Genomic DNA, 17866 nt, shown 5'->3' on the forward strand with positions numbered 1-17866 from the left:
TTTGAGGCATATACTACTTTAAAGCTAAGAACATTATGATTCAAACTTGAGTAGGGCAAATGAATTTAATTAATATCTAGTGTATGTATATACATATAGATATTTTTAGAAACGATTTCTCAATGACACATTTATATATGCGTTGTATTATGTATTTGTGCTTGAAATATCCAAAGATAATAAATAAAGCAGCTGATTCACTTTTTAACTTAGTCACTCAACAATATGCTTATCAAAGTATAATACAATGACACAATACCACAACTGTACACCGGGAAAACGTGCAGGATAATGTTTATAAATAGAAACAAAAGAGTTACATTTAACATATTACAGTGATTTACATGCTATACCTGATCAGGTTCCGAAGGGTCCTTAGCAAGCATAGGACATAGACAAATGTTAGACAATGACACAATAACAAACAGAACTAAGAACATATGTGAAAATAGACAAAGAACAGTCACAAAAACGCTTCCACAATTATAAGGTGAATATAAAAAAATCTGACTCTGTACATGATGAGTGAAACTGCACAAGAGAGATTACTACTAGTATTTCAAAAAAATGAAATCATGTATATAGACGACGGGTTGACTGTCAGGTTGGTTGATCATCAGGTAGACCTTTTGTCAATTAAGTTACATAAAACAAACACTCACCTTATATCCCATAACGTAATTGGCGTTAATGTAGTCCGATCCGGTGATGCTGTCGATCTGCGAGAGTTTCACTCGGGTCTGGTCGTAGGCCTTGATATCCGGGTATCGGTTCTTGGGCTGGTTCTCCCTTGCTTCCGACGCGTGGGTGGTCCGGTCCGGGAAACACTCTGGTAGCATCTGCAACAACTATATCGGTTTCGTGCCAATTATAGACAAATAAATCCTTGTTAATGTGTATTTATTTAGAACAATATTCATTTAAAAGAGTAACACGCAGGTTTCTTTCTCATTCTTCTTGTATTGAGTCTGCTTCCGAAAGAGTAGAATAAAAATAATAAATATGACATACAAGAGTTATATTATTTCTATTTCTGATATTTATTTATATAGTAATATAGATATTATTAACATAGTTTATGAATTTACCTCGAATTCCTTTTGGAATCCATAGTCAGAGTCGAGCTGGCGTTCGGCGTATGCAGCGGCGAGGTCCTCCTTGTCGATGGGCGGCATGTCCGGCGGCGCGGCCGTCACCAGCTGCTGTCGTCCGCCGATGTGCTCCACCACGTACCTGCACCGACCACCACTTATACACTATACGATCGGGTATGTGCCTCTATCAATCATCATTTATACACTGAACGGGCAGAGAACTTACACGGTATGGAGGGATGACATCTAGGATACACTATACTATTAGGGTATGGAGTATGACATTTTAGTCTAATGGCAACATATGAGATCACAGACGTTACATCATGACATAATAATAACGCTGGACGATTCAAACAGCAAACGCTGTCCATCCATCTAATTTTAAGCTAATCAGAGCTTGTGTTATGTGTACTAGACAAATGATGTAATATTTAGATATATTTTTTTGGATACACATTCATAATATCCACAGAAAACACCCAGTCTACCCCTACCCCCCAGTAATAAGCAATTATACTGATGAATACAAATATCTGTATGGTGCGAGGAATCTAACTTGTGGACATCAGAAGTAAGGCGGTGTCCACAAGTTAGATTCCTCGCACGCTTGTTGTGGGGTTTGGCCTATTGTCAGGTATTTGACCTTTTTGACCTGTAGCACTGCGTCCTACATACATTTATTGTTCTCGCCCCTTTTTAAATTTCACTACCTAGATACGACAAGGAGAATTGAAAGATATTCTTAGTAACGATGGTTTTTATCTCCTCAGGATGGAGTGTATACATTCTTAAAGGAAATATTTCGTTTATGCACTCATGGTTGTACATACTCGTGGTTGTAGTCCATTCAGGGCTACAATCACGTAGGATGTGTAGTGGCGTTTCCTCTTCAACTTGGCATACATACATGCATAACGTATATGGTACTGTTCATGAACATTAGCAACGGTTCTTTACTATCAGGTATTATACCACAAAAAAATGAGTGCGTGTAAATAGCGTACCTGTAGACGGCATGCAGCGGGTTGAGTTCTAGCGGCGCGTGCGGCGGCAGTTTGCGCGATCTTCGCGACTGAAGCACGCACCAGCCCACCGCCAGCACCAGCAGCAGGGCCGCCAGCACGCAGCTCACCTGATACATACACCGCGCGGTCAACACGCTATATATATATGACTATTAAACCTTGTGTGGGGTCATAGACGAGAGTTTACTTAAGTTTTCTGGAATAAAAATTGTTCTTATTTTTATATTTTTTTAAATGGATGATAATGGTATCGTGTACCCGCCGCTTAACGGTGTATGCGGTGGAAATTCATTGAATGAATAATATGAACTATTTAATCCATCGCTAACAATGTGGTTGACTTCCACGCTGTTTCCTCTGTAAACCATCGTTATAAAGTCCTGGTTAATTTCTCACGATGGGGTCACTGATCTGACATTTTATCATTTTCTACTATGGCCCGCCAACGTAAACCGTTAGCGCGGGATTGTCCACCTGTCCATAATCAACCATTATAAAAAGAAAACTAATTTTAGCATTAGCATTCTTAATTTATAGTATAAAAAAATATTTAAGCAATAGTTTTAAATATCTGGGGCACTGGGTGCAGGTGAAGGTAGTTTTTTCTGGCTACTGCAATTTGTTAGCAGTCAGTAGATCGTAATCGGCGGTATTTAGAATGACACACGTACACTTTAACGTAATGTCAGTACACGAAACATCGCATGCTAGTAGTGTCAGTTACATTTAACGCGCGCGGTTCTACGGACGCCTGAAATACCAGGGGTGACACCCCTGATGTTTCAGGCGTTCATAGACCCGAACTTTATACTATAGGCCGTATGCTACTGCACCTTTGTTGTATAAAAAAATGTAGTATACGGAGTAGCGGAGGGCACGCTGCAGGAGGGGCGCGGGGGCGGGCACCAGCACGTACTCGCTGTCCGCACGCTACTAGTATACAGACGGCCGTACCTGGAGGGCACGCTGCAGGAGGGGCGCGGGGGGAGCGGCGGGCGCGGGGGCGGGCACCAGCACGTGCACGTACTCGCTGTCCGCACGCTACTAGTATACAGACGGCCGTACCTGGAGGGCACGCTGCAGGAGGGGCGCGGGGGGAGCGGCGGGCGCGGGGGCGGGCACCAGCACGTGCACGTACTCGCTGTCCGCACGCTACTAGTATACAGACGGCCGTACCTGGAGGGCACGCTGCAGGAGGGGCGCGGGGGGAGCGACGGGCGCGGGGCGCGGGCACCAGCACGTGCACGTACTCGCTGTCCGCACGCTACTAGTATACAGACGGCCGTACCTGGAGGGCACGCTGCAGGAGGGGCGCGGGGGGAGCGACGGGCGCGGGGGCGGGCACCAGCACGTGCACGTACTCGCTGTCCGCACGCTACTAGTATACAGACGGCCGTACCTGGAGGGCACGCTGCAGGAGGGGCGCGGGGGGAGCGGCGGGCGCGGGGGGAGCGGCGGGCGCGGGGGCGGGCACCAGCACGTGCACGTACTCGCTGTCCGCACGCTACTAGTATACAGACGGCCGTACCTGGAGGGCACGCTGCAGGAGGGGCGCGGGGGGAGCGGCGGGCGCGGGGGCGGGCACCAGCACGTGCACGTACTCGCTGTCCGCACGCTACTAGTATACAGACGGCCGTACCTGGAGGGCACGCTGCAGGAGGGGCGCGGGGGGAGCGGCGGGCGCGGGGGCGGGCACCAGCACGTGCACGTACTCGCTGCACACCTCCGCATGCGCTACGCCCGCTGTTGACACATGATACCATGTTATACGACTACTTCAGATTATCTCGAGAGAGAAGTACATCCGACCAGAGGTACACTTTGTCTAAAATCATCTGCTTGTATCTCAATCATTTCTGCCGCTAAGCTGAGCTTGCGTCGTAAGCTGTATTTTGGTTTGAAGGGTGCGATATGGAAGTAAATTCAAAGAGTGGGGCCCCCTACAGAAACCATTACGGTTAATTACTGCCGAAAATCCCGCGAGGCTGAAACTGATTTTACTTTATTCTCATCACCCTCTATTGGTATTACGGCAGCGTTAACCTAACGAAAGGGGAAATAGCACCCCAAAATTGACTATATAAAACAAATACAAAGTATGGAGGCGTGTCTAGTTTTCACGACTGGCTAACGTTCCACAGATGGCAAGTGACATAATGGTCGTGTATCGGCCTACCTATAGGCCACTTTCCATCAAGTAGGCTGTTTATAATTCCACTTACATACAAAATTATCTCATTCAAAATACGTACATATAAGTTCCACAAAGAGTGTATAATTCGATGCCGAGTCGAGAGGCCCGTCCTTGACTCTAATATCCGTATCTGGAGGCTGCACCTCATGAGTAATCTTATCCGACATTATGTTGTCCTTGCTATAATCACTGGAATACAATCATTAAAGCATTAAAATTTATTTTTCACTAGCTATTCAGTCAATTCAGAAAAGGCAGTAATAGTAGTATGCAATAATTTCAGTATATAAAAAAATATATCTTAACAACCCTTAGCCCTGATGGGCAGTCAGAAGCACTGTCAACTGTCGACGTAGTGGTGAACGCAACACTTGACATGCTTCTAATTAACAGTGCCCGCAATATCTGTCAGAAATCTCTAAATATTTGTTTCTCGTAAATACTTAAATTATACATACATAAGATATCACCCATATCAATTGAAATATTAGTAATCTTGAATGTTCCCATATAAACTCTATTCATTACAGGATGGTGCCTCGTTTAGAGGCAAAACACATGTAGCAAAATGGGTGTAGAATAGCGCTCAGAATTTGATCACTAATGGGGAAAGTCATAACGCTTCCAGTAGCGGTGGTCAGGTGTGCGCCTTGAATATTTGTAGTCTCACACATGCTACTAAATTCATTAAGTAACAAATGTTGCTATCATTCGAGAATTGAAATCGCTACTATTACAATGAACGCAGTGCGCTAACCACTAAAAGCGTACGATAATAGCATGTACTTACACATCAATCTGCCTTCTCCTTCTAGCCGGAGTCGCCTGCGTGGTGATTTCGTCGTCATCCAGCAGCGGGTCACTGGTGGTGGTGGGGACAGTGGTGGTGACCGTCGTGGAGGTCGTGGTCGCGTCGTGCCGCGTGGGTTTCTCCCGACACCGGCGACATAGATCGTTCGCGAGCGAGGGGTGCCCTCTGTCATCTATTGAACGGTCATCGCCCATCACCAGTTCAGAGTCTTTTGGGAAATTGTCACTGTTAGCAGTAAAGAAAATCAAGATGTGATGATAAAAATATATATTGGATTATTTAATTTAGTGTAAAAAAGTAGGGTATAACAAACGAATGAAGACTTTCAAATTATATTTCTTACGAACTTTCTGTATTTGGCAAAACATACGGAAAACAAAATTTTAAGTATTTACTAAAAATTATTACACTATACCGTGTATTTAAGCCATAATTAACGTACACATGCATATTAACACATATACCCATAAATACAAACTAGCACATTAAACTACCACTAGCTACCCGCCCTGTCTTCGCACAGGAATGTATTATACATAAAACCTAATAGAATCACTCAATATATTACTTAAAAATTGCATTAAAATCCGTTGTAGTTTAAAATCTAAGCGAATAGACAACGGAAGCAACTTCATTTTATACTACGTAAAGATTATAATTTTGTTTATCAGTTTGTCAACAAGTTTTGTAATAATAGTCATTTGTTTAGTTTAAGTTTCGGAACTGTTTGGTTTTTACTATTAAAAATTGTTGCACTTGATTATCTAAACATATTAAAGTAAGTATTATATTGTTCTTAACACGAAACATTTTATGAGAAATAAAAGATATTTACCTCGCTCGAAGTTTAATTCAACGACAATATAAATAATGCAATAGATATGAAAGTAAAAAAATGACTATCTATACAATATATGTATATAACTGTTTTGAGGCACAATAAATAAAAAATCCTAGGACCAGGAGAAGTCTATGAAATAAACATGATTTCATTTACGTCACTCACTTGGAAATGATATCCGTGATGTAAGCACCGACTACTGGCTTTACTGCGTGCGCCTCCTCGTACTGGATGATGTTTATATCGGCGGGCCGAGGAATGTTCCTCCAGTCCATATTCGGTAGTAAACGGACCATATACACCCTGAGAACGAGAAGGATATAAATTTTTAACAAAGTCACCTGCATAGTTATTTCTATCCTGACGGCCTCGGTGGTTTAGAGGTTTAGCACACCGCTTTATTTACGATGGTCGCGGGTTCAATTCTTCACACGGTACAAACATTTGTATTCATGAGTATGATTGTTTTTATCGGTCTGGACGTTTTTGTATATTATGTATGTATTTACAAAAGAAAGTATATATGTATTTATATCAGTTAGTCAGTTATTAATATGTACAAAAAAATGTATTTAAATATTTATGTCCGTTGTCTAGTCCCCATAACACAAGCTCTGCATAGCTTGGGACTAGATGACGCTGTGTAGCAATTAGCTTGGGTTATTTATTTAATTGCTTATTATTGCAGTCTGCATTGAATTAACACATATTTATTCTACTTATAATTGACTTTGGTTACCTGTAACAGCAAATAGGTCCATTTCTTTCTGTGATTCTTGGCAAAAACATCTTAAAATAGTATTTATTGTTCTCAGCGTCGTGAATCTGAAAGAAAGGCGATAAAATTTAGATGTGAATAGTATAGTAATTAATTATAGACACTCTTGACTAATAAAAAAAATATTATGTATATAATTATATACTAGCTGTAACCGCGTCTTCGCGTAATTAATGAAAAAATATTTAATGTCTTAACCCAATAAAAGCCAAATAAAAAAGTTTTATCGATTTGGCTTCAAAAATAACGATACATAATTCCATACAATTCTATCGACAGCCTAAAAAATAAGTTTCAAGCATCTAGCTTTAATAATGACGACACTTCTATACAATCTTTCATCTTTATTTAAAACCGTTTCTTTAATTATATTTAATCAGTAGACTAAAAAATAAATTTCAAGCTACTAGCTTTAAAAATGGCGATACATCCATACAACCCTTTTCACATTAAGAAGTAACGTATGTCCTTTCTCAGGGACTCCTTTCTAGACTATCTGTATACCAAATTTCATTTAAATCGGTTCAGTAGTTTTGACGTGAAAGCGGGACAGACAGAGTTACTTTCGCATTTATAATATTATAAGTAAAATAAGCAAGGATTATGTCAACATAATAAATGTTTTTTTAGTGTGGGTCACCTTTATTACTTAGAAGTATAAGAAATAGACAACAACTTATTCTCAGACCTACCGAGTATACATATAAAATTGCATCAAAATCTATACAGTAGTTTAAGATTGCATTGCGGATAAACAACGTCACATGAATTTATTATATATTAAGATACTATTTTTATCTACTTTTTTTTGTTCTATGGGGAAAATAAACTATTACTAAATGTATCGATTACAATTTAGTAATAGTTTATTTTCCCCATAGAACAAAAAAAGTAGATAAAAATAGTATGCGCGCGAAACCAGCATGCCAATACTACAGTACGGCGGCTCAGAGTTTGCGTTTCTGACAGGTTGGGATCGAATGAGCTATGTAACTTTGAACTGACGTACAATTTACGACAAAATTTTAAACATCTTTTATTTGCTTTGTATACACGTATTAATTTTGAGCTAAAAGTATTAACTATTAACTTATTAACAAATATAAAAACAATACTCTTTAAAAGTCAAACCACATCAAACTGCGGTGTATCAAGGTTATGCCAACTGTTTGTTTATGTAGTGATGTGACCAAATAATCGGGGGTGAGGGGTACCTTCCTCCAGCGGGGGCGGGGCGCCGCGTCCGGCAGCTCGGGCGCGGTGGTACAGTAACGAGTCTCCTGCTCCCCGCGACGGCGCATGCGTGTCATCGCACTTAACCGCACCGTGTAGTTCATATTGGGCTGCAGGTCGTCCAACCTGACACCGACCACGATCGTATTATTTTCACAAGCTTTTATTTAACTTGTAACGTATATATAATGCTGTGTAAATTGTTCTGTGTATTATTATAATAATAGCATTTACAAAAAAAACATCTAAGTATTTATTTCAGTTGTCTGGTAACTAATAACACAAACTTACCGTGGGATTAGATGGCGCTGTGTTATTTATTATTAATATTTTTCTTTTTATAAATGATAAAGGAATTGAAGACTCGCCTGCGCTAACGATTTACGCTGGCGGGGCACCAGTGAAGGATAATAAGATGAGTATGATGTCAGGTCAGTTAGCTCATTGTAAAACCCGTTAAACTATATTAATAGTGTGTACTAAAGGCGAAAGTTTAAAAATAAGTAATTAAACAGTATATTGTTTTATAACCTTTTGACGGTTGTTAACAATTGTACATAGTAGCGTTTACTTACATAACAATGTGTAAAAATATTGTTATAAATATTGAGACTTAATATGAGATTACATACCTAATACTTTGAGAATCATTAGGGGTGAATCTAGTTAAAGGTCCCCATATTGCTTCCTTTACAATGCCGTTGCGATCTTTGTAGGTTGCGTTGCCAGTTAGTTCCATCTAAAATAATATGTATCGATTTTTAATAAATTTACAACAAGGATTTTTATGCATCAGATATTAAAACATTACAGTTAATTTTAACTATTTGAATAATATTTTATTTTAATCCTTTACTATATTGCATAAAATAGAGTTTTATGCTAAAATAACGGCATTAGACGTCTTGTTAACTTGTAATATAATGTAAATTGGACTCTATTTTCCGCATTTCGCCTCTTAATTGGGCCGTTGTGCGTATAGAGCCAAAACTAGCTCCTGCCTCAAGGACAGAAGCTTCTCAGCGATGAAAAAAGATATGTTTTCTTACGGTGTATCCTTTAATTTCTGCATTTGGTTTTAGAGGTGCTTTCCATGTGAGTAACAATACACGACTATTATTGCAATCTATGTGTACATCACTCGGCTTTCCTGGTATACCGTCTAACGTCGCTGCCTCCTTCTCTTTAGACCACTGCCCGCAGGTCTTGGTGTAGTCAGAACATGCGCGAACCTGTTCGATGATCAGAAAATTATAACACTACCTTTACCAGCGGATTCTGATGATATTGATTTTTGGAGTTAACGGCCTTGGTAGACCAGTGGTTTAGCACACTATACTTTCGATGGTTGCGGGTTCGATTCCTCTCATACAATCATTTGTGTTTGACAGGGTGCTTTCTATGTATATTATGAATAAATAAAAAAAAGTATTTCTATCAGTTGTTTAGTACCCACAACACAACCTCTGATCGGAACTAAAAAGCGCTATGTAAATTGTATTTTATTCTTATTGGAGATAAAAGATAGCTGATGTTCGTCCTCGTGATATGATCTATCTTATAGTCAAATTTCATTCATTCAGTTACTTAGACATTAAAAGGCAACGAACACGTTTTCGCAATTCTTTTTTATATTTTATCTCTATACTTTTGTGACCCCGTAGGAGTGCCTTGAACTTGCCATACTACAGTAAGCACGCTAATAATACTCATCAAGGTATTCATTCAATAGTTGAAACTGGGACTTCATACCCGTGATATTCAGAATAACAATCGTTTATAACTTAAACTGAAGTGAAGCTTACCACAATACATTACTAACAATCGCGGCAAATTGGTAGATGTTTCTCAAATTAGCGTGGTTGAAGTAAAATTGGAGTATAGAGGCATAACACAATGTCACATGATGATAAAGATTTTATCTATCTATCTATCTACAAGATCACATGCGAGGCGTCGTAGGTTCGATCTATAAGTCCTTACACGGGTTTGGAGTGCCATCTGCACTCGCACCCTATCGTCCAGTGAAGCTATAAAGCATTATAGTCCGGAAAAAAAACGTAATGCAGTGCATGTATATACATCAACAACACCGCAACAGCATCTTACCTTCAGATGAATATAAGTGGCTCATCACTAGCAAAATCATCCAAGATGATTTAGCTTATTCTATCATCCTCCGCTAGTAAGCTAGCGTATACCCACCCTTAGCGCAGCAGGATGCACCATTCCTTATTCATAAAAAAGTACAACTAAAATTTCTTACCCGAAAAATGTATGTGCTGTATGGCTCTAAACTATCAAACATGTATGGAAGATTTCTATTGTCTCTGGAGTGGTATGCTTGACGAGGTGTAGTCTCTCCCTTTTTCTTAGCTTCTAGTATGTAGTAATGAATTAAATTTGCTATTTCTTCGGGCGGAGCCATAAGGCCTAGAGTAACAGAAGTAGCCGAAAAACCATTCACAGAAATTTCTGGAATAAACGTGGGCTCCTTGTCTAATGTTGTCACCGTACGATTATAAATGTCACTAGCTTTCCCCATACTAGTAGTCACTTCAAGTTTAAAATTATATGATGTAGATTTTTTTAGCTCGATGACAATGAATGATGTGTTTTTGACACCAATTTTTAGTGGGATGAGAGTAAAGCCATCAGTTTTGTTATTGGAGTTTACTTCTTTATTGTACAAATAATAACCGTCTACGTCCACGTTATATGAATTTACAGTCCAATTAATATACACCTGTGTTGTATTAATAGGTACAACACTATCAATTTTAATTTCTGGCTCTGCATAGACAAAAACATCCGTCTCACCAGTTACATTTTTTGCGGCGACTTTATCGAATATCTCACAGACGTAGGTGCCATTGGCTTTTTTATCTATGTGAAGTTTATATTCACTCCTTATTTGTTTTGTGTTAATACGTATTGGCATTCTGCCGCCTAAATCATCAAAATTGTCGCCTTTCTTCCACCATCGTACAGAAGGCATGTTGTATACTGTAATCGAATATATTTCATTTAAAATTAGTTGCAATTTAGCATCGCAACATTAAAATATAAAAACCTACTTGATAGAAAACATGTCATTAAAAACATATTAGCGTTATGGTAAATTATTTAAAAAAAACAGCCATGTAAAAATGTTTCAGTAGAATTATAAATTGTCTTTTAGCATATAATAGCCCAAATCTTAAGGAAGATAAGTAATAGGCAATAAAATATTGTGTTTTTAAGTATTAAAACCAGAAATTATTACATATTATGGAATATCGACCGCTACCCAAGTGGAATAATGTAGAAATAATAATAAACAATAATTACCTTCGAATATGCAAGAAAGATTTACTACAATACTGTGAACGAAATCTTTAGTCGCATTTTTTTTAATAGGTCCCTTTGTGTTATTAATCAGTTTTGCAGGGAACCTCATATCGAGTGTTATGACTTTAGTTATTGGTTCCCCATCTTCTACTTCAGCTATGCACGTGTAATTTCCGTCATCTTCTTGTGTGGCGTTGTCGATGGTCAGATTAGAGATTGTCAATGTAATAGGTGTGCCATAAACATCTTTATGTTGCAATGTTGTTACGTTCTGTTTTATTCTGTGGAGAAAGAATATTGCTACCGTGTATACGACACTCCTTACCTTTCGTTATTAATGTATATGTATTTCTTTATATATAGTCGTAAAAAAATTACAACAGAAAAATAGAAATTATATTACTTTGGCAGGTATACATGTATTTCTGAAGCCTAATGTAGTATTCGTCATAATGGTAACGAATACTGCATTAATACATTTTTACCTTGTGATTGTATTTCTAGTAATAGATGTATACTAGTGTTTCCCAACATTATCTAAAACATGACCGAACTTATCCTTTCTAAAATTCTTATAATGTAATCTTAAAAAATATACTTTTTCATTTTATTTTATTCTTAACAATTTGTATTGCATCATTATAATTTATTAATTAAATATCATAATATTTTAAAAATATATACTTATTAAAGAAAGACAAATATCAATTTATAACTAGGGATAATTAATACAAATGAGTTCATTGCACTCATTTCATGAAATCATTAACCAATTTCCACACAGTTTAAATTCATACTTATATACTAAACTATTCAAATTGGTACGAGACTTATTATACAATTGTACAATAATATGGACTGGTAATACCAACCGTTTATCTTCTGTTAAAGTCTTGTTTTTGAACTCCCATGTTATATTTGTTGTTTTGGATTCTACAATGCACGACAGGTTTGCTTGTCCACCGATTTCACCTTTTGGTGGTACATCAAGTTCTGATGCGTCCAGGCCTGAAAGTGTGAATTGTCCAGGGTTATTATTTATTATTGACATCTGTTATCAACGGAGTGACAACCAAGATCTATTTCTTTAATACATAGTCCTCATGGTTTTTTTATATTAAAGTGGATGTAACAAGAGAAGATGATCGAAGATAAGATATATGGATTATTGGAAAAAATATATGCTCATAAGATATAACGGCTGTGACAAATGAGGGTCAGTGGCCGACCTCAAGTAATGCGATAATGGCACTGCAATGACAATAGGCATAAGTTTTCACTATATATAATTCCTGTCTATTTTATAATGCCTATACTAATTTGACAACCTCGATGGTGGAGTGGTTTAGCACACCGCCTACCTAAGGCCGACCTAAGGTCGCAGGATTCCTCGCACGATACAAATATTTATATATTTATTTTGCGGAAAATGATTTGATCAAATTTGGGATGGTATATATAGGTATATAAATGAATTGTTATTCTTTTGTCTTGCTGGCTTTACAGATTTGAATAAAAAGGTTTTACAGAAAATAAAAGTAAAAGAATCCCTACTAGAATTCATCTGAGAAAGTCAAATTAAATAAAATTAAGTTTCATATGGAAAACGCTACTTTACATGTATTATAATAGATGGCGAAATTCTCTGCATTTTATACTACAATAATTTTAATAGAAGAGGGCACGCCTGTGCTAACGGTATACGGTGACGGAACACCAGTGGAGCATGATAGGATGAGTTTGAAGTCATGTCTGTTAGATTATCCTGTCAAATTTACCAAATATTAGCTTCGATTGTTCTAATGATTGTCTATGAAATGAAGCATGAAAGTCATATTACCCGCAATAAGGACACCAGTCCGCATTATTAACAGTCCCTTCCCCCTCTATTGAGCATTACATCAGGCTATATGTAGAAACAAACCTAACTGAAGTATCACAAAATGTGGTTTTAATTAATGTTTAAGGAAAAATTATTATGTTGATTTATATATTAAAAATATCAATGTATGTTATTTATTCATATTAGTACATCCGAGATAGGTACGTAACTCAGTCCCAATATATAAATATATACATCTTACACATAACAAAAACATATATTAACCATTTTAGATTAAATAATATAAAGGAAACTGGCTGTTTACCGCGACTTAGTCGGCGTAGAATTTAACTGATTAATTAAAATAAATAAATAACTAAAAATATAAAATAAAAGTTGCTTAAGTTACTGCCTTTATAGCAATAGCTATCTGTTGGTGAAAGTATCATCAAAATAAGTCCAGCCGTTCCAGAGATTAGCAAGAACAAACAGACAAACTGACAGACAAATTTATAAAAATTTATTCTAAAAAGTACCGTATGTACTTTCATATTCATTTAGTGAACAGCTATTAATTTGAATATCAATACATAGTAATGACCATAGACTTCATAAATTCACACAGCGTCATCTAGTCCCAAACAAAGCAGTGTTTGTATTAAGGGTGACCTGAAATACTTATATAATATATTTTTTATGACGGCCTGAGCCGAGGTCCAAACCCCTAGCGGTGCTCTCAAACTAAAGTCGTTTCCGTCAGACGGGAGTTGGCCTTCAGGCACTCCATAAGTACTTCCGTGGGTTCGGAGTGCCATCTACACTGGCCCATCATCCCGTGAAGCTGTAAAGGCCAGATTCAGCCAACAGCATTACAGTAGTAAAAAAACAGTTTAAACAATTATACTCATGAACACAAATGTTAGTACAGTATGAGGAATCTAAACTGCTAACTTTGTCAGCAAGCTGGTGTGCTAATGTGTTAAACCACCAAGATTGTGTCTAAGTGAACATTTGAACATAATATAATAGGGACAATACATGATGACAAACATGAAGCTTTGACTCATGTGATTGTGATATTTTATGTCTATTGTTTTATAAATTACAAGTAAAATAAACTATACCTATAATTTAACTGATAATTACTATGTTGATGGAGGGCATATAGGTCCTACATAGTATTATATAGTACTAGTAGTGACCACTGTTTCACCCGCCTGAAACTTGTAGCCTATATGTTATTCTTATGTATAAGCTATATTACTGTAATGTTTTATCAAATTCCATTCAGTAGTTTTTGCGTGAAAGAGTAACAAACATCCATTCATACTCACAAACTTTCAGGTTTCATCATTATCATTGCCTTGCCTTTATCCCATTATTTGGGGTCGGCGCAGTATGTCATTCTCTTCCACTGTTCCCTATCAGTCGTCATATCTAAACATACTCTTCTTTTATTCATATCATCTTTCACACAATCTATCCATCTTTTCTTAAGGTGTCCCCTCCCTTTACATCCATCCACATTCATATTATACACTTTCCATAAGACATGGTCCTCATTCCTTCGCATAACATGCCCATACCAGCTCAATCTGTTACCTCGCAACTTTTCTATAACCGGCGCAACTTTTAAACTTCCTTGTATATACACATTCTTTATTCTGTCATTCCTGGTAACCCCACACATCCATCAAACTTTCAGGTTTATAATATTAATTAATAATACGATAATAGTATCCACATAGTATTTTTTATTTTCTATATTCTAGTGATGACATGACACTATTTTGAGTCATATTGCCTGGCCAGATATGTGGTGGTGCGCTAGGTCTATGGGCTCCTTGGTTGAATGTAATGATGGCTGGATCATCTATTGTACTTGTGAATTGGTGTTGTTGTAAGAGCTGCTCTGTCTTAAAGAGTCTGATTTAAAGAGTAAGAGTTACTGAGTTAGATGTCTCAAAGTTATGTACAACAAACTTTATTCTGAACTGACTGATCCTCTCTGCATATATATATTATAAAACAAAGAAATATACTATTCATTTTCATATTATTTTATTCAAAACTGTAACAAATCTCATTACACAGTAGCATGTCAATAGTAATTACATTTTAAGATAATTATGTCACAATTAGAAATTTAACTATTCAAAATATATTAAATTATATACAAATATATAAACCTAAATAAAGGCCATGTAATTGATTTACATCATTTTACATTGCAATTGCAGATATTCAGTCACATTGTAAAAGGATATTGCTCGACATTTCATTTTAATATATTCTTAAATTCTATGGATGTTAATTCCATTGTTTTATTAGATAGTTTGTTGTACATTTTTATTTTTAAGTAAGTAAAGACCTTGTTTTATTGTTATTTTTAGCTTCAAATGTGTTACTTACATGTAACTTTACAATAATAGTGTTGTAACACTTAATTTATTGAAAAGCATGTAAAATTTATGTTAGGCCATTTATATTTTATTATATACATCAGTTATTATTGGGTGCCTTGGTGCCTTCTAGTTACATTAATGTACAGTAGGTATTAATTGGTGTAGCATTAGAGCTGAAAAATGGAGAAACCTTACCAAAGATGGCTTGGTATTTTCAAAATGTGGAGGAAATTATTTATAAGAGAAGAAGGAAGCACAAGAAGAAGAAGTAAAAGAAAACAACAATTGTTTGTTGATCATATGATATAGTAAAAACAGTTTACTACTAAATCACAGACATAGGTCATCTCTTTGCGTCTGGGACCTCAGGGGGCATGTAAAGTATACAAAACTAAAAGGGTAAGTGAAGACCCTTTTAGGTTTGTATACTTCAAATATTTTTGGAACATTTTGATAAGTCACTTATGAAGACATAGCTCTCAATTACCATATAAAGCACACAATTAGTGTGTGTGTTTTGCACTACTAAATCTTGATTTAGTTACATACCTTAAACAAACTACCATACACAAAACAAAAATTGTGGAACACTATATATTTTACTACTCCATTTATTAATAATAATAATAATAATAATAAGCCTTTCAAAGTCCAACCCCGCGTCCGAGCTGACCATCTAGCTCACATGAAAGGCGGTCACGCGTATATATAAAACCTACGCGGCCAAAGGGGCCATGGCAATTATAAAGATGGCGAGTATAAATAAAGAAAACGGAATAGGGTCGCTGCCCGGGGGCCGCCGGGGCACGTCTACAACTGGCGGTAGGCGTGACAGAATGCAAGCCAGCCGACCGGCCCCACCACCTGGCCGGTCCGACCCCTTGCCATCGACATCAGCTGGCTTGGCACCGGCAGGGCCGTCACAGGCCCAGCAATCGGCGCCCGCCACTGGTGGTACACGTCGCATGAGATGGTCGAGAGCCATGAATGAAGACCTCATGCGAGCGTTCTACAGGGCTACAGGGACAGAAACAGGCAGATCAGGATACAGGGCAGTAATGCACCGCGAGTTTCTGCGACTTTTACCGGAGCTAATCGTCTCGGAACAGAACCTAGCCGATAGAGTTCGGTACATACAGCGCTCTGGTATGTTTAGCGCAACCGAACTCGAACGATTGCGAAGTGAAGTTGTTCCAGAAGCAGACCCCACGACTGTGGAGATGGATCGAAGGAGCTTCTCCTCATTGATACTGTCGCTGGCCAAGTGGTTAAGCGTAACCGTCGGAATTTCTCCGCCGCTTGGATAGATTATAAAAAGGCGTTCGATTCCGTGCCCCACACATGGCTCCGGAGGATACTCGAGCTGTACAAGATAGACGGTACGGTTCGGGTGTTCCTGGAGACATGCATGGGGCAATGAACGATGATCCTGACTATCCAGGGCGACCGATTGTCGGATACCGCTGACCGGATTGAGATTAAGAGGGGAATATTCCAGAGCGATTATTTGAGTCCACTTTGGTTTTGCCTGTCCCTGAATCCTCTCAGTACTTTACTGGAGAATTCGGGGACTGGATTTCAGTATCGGAGAGGAGGTACACGAGTGTCTCACCTTCTGTACATGGTCTGCACAACTATGACCCTCCATAGAATGCATCACCCGAAATCGTCAGTCATGAGGCTGTACATCCCGCGGAAGGCTGGTGGTCGAGGCTTGTTAAGCGTTAAGACCATGCACAACCGGGAGATTGACAGCCTCAGGACATATTTTCTGGAGAAAAGAGACGAGGGTTTGCATAGAGAGGTCATAGAATGTGACAAAGGATTCACCCCTCTTTCTCTGGCTAAAGAGGACTGGCGAAAACCAGAAGTCCTGGGTACCTCTCAGCGGGAGGCCGTATGGAAAGAGAAGGAGTTGCATGGAAGGTTCTTCAAAGCCCTTCACGGGCCGTACGTCAACACGAAGACCTCCGTGCACTGGCTACATTTCGGTGATCTCTTCGGAGAGACCTTGGGTTTTGTCTGTGCAATACAGGATCAGGTGGTTAAGACGAACAATTACCGAAAGCACATTCTGAAGGATGACACTGAGGACATCTGTCGGGCATGTCGCCATCCCGGAGAGTCACTCAGACATGTGCTTTCGGGTTGTTCAGCTCTTGCCAACACTGAGTACACAGACACAACCAGGTAGCCAAAATACTCCATCAAGAACTAGCTCTGAAGTACGGCCTCGCGAATGAGAGGTTGCCGTACTATAAGTACGAGCCCCAGCCGGTCCTCGAAAGCGACAGTGTCAAGCTCTACTGGGACCGATCCATCATCACGGA

The 17866-nt window shown here is 38.4% G+C and overlaps 1 protein-coding gene across 1 annotated transcript in view; it reads right to left on the reverse strand.

Moving 5' to 3' along the window:
* LOC131851275 (tyrosine-protein phosphatase 69D) overlaps nt 1-17866 on the reverse strand; it is a 37424-nt gene that overhangs the window by 17882 nt on the left and 1676 nt on the right. The window contains exons 2-15 of the mRNA XM_059201757.1: nt 12182-12317; nt 11310-11590; nt 10246-10985; nt 9029-9211; nt 8612-8718; nt 7961-8105; nt 6708-6793; nt 6134-6271; nt 5107-5352; nt 4375-4505; nt 3762-3865; nt 2102-2229; nt 1089-1233; nt 663-848 (exon numbers count right to left, since the gene is read on the reverse strand). Coding sequence (XP_059057740.1) covers nt 663-848; nt 1089-1233; nt 2102-2229; nt 3762-3865; nt 4375-4505; nt 5107-5352; nt 6134-6271; nt 6708-6793; nt 7961-8105; nt 8612-8718; nt 9029-9211; nt 10246-10985; nt 11310-11590; nt 12182-12317 — 2756 coding nt within the window. The remainder of the gene's footprint in view (nt 1-662; nt 849-1088; nt 1234-2101; nt 2230-3761; nt 3866-4374; nt 4506-5106; nt 5353-6133; nt 6272-6707; nt 6794-7960; nt 8106-8611; nt 8719-9028; nt 9212-10245; nt 10986-11309; nt 11591-12181; nt 12318-17866) is intronic.

Source organism: Achroia grisella, unplaced genomic scaffold, assembly GCF_030625045.1.
Source record: "Achroia grisella isolate CSIRO2021 unplaced genomic scaffold, CSIRO_AGI_Agris_v1 utg1174, whole genome shotgun sequence".
NCBI lineage: Eukaryota > Metazoa > Arthropoda > Insecta > Lepidoptera > Pyralidae > Achroia > Achroia grisella.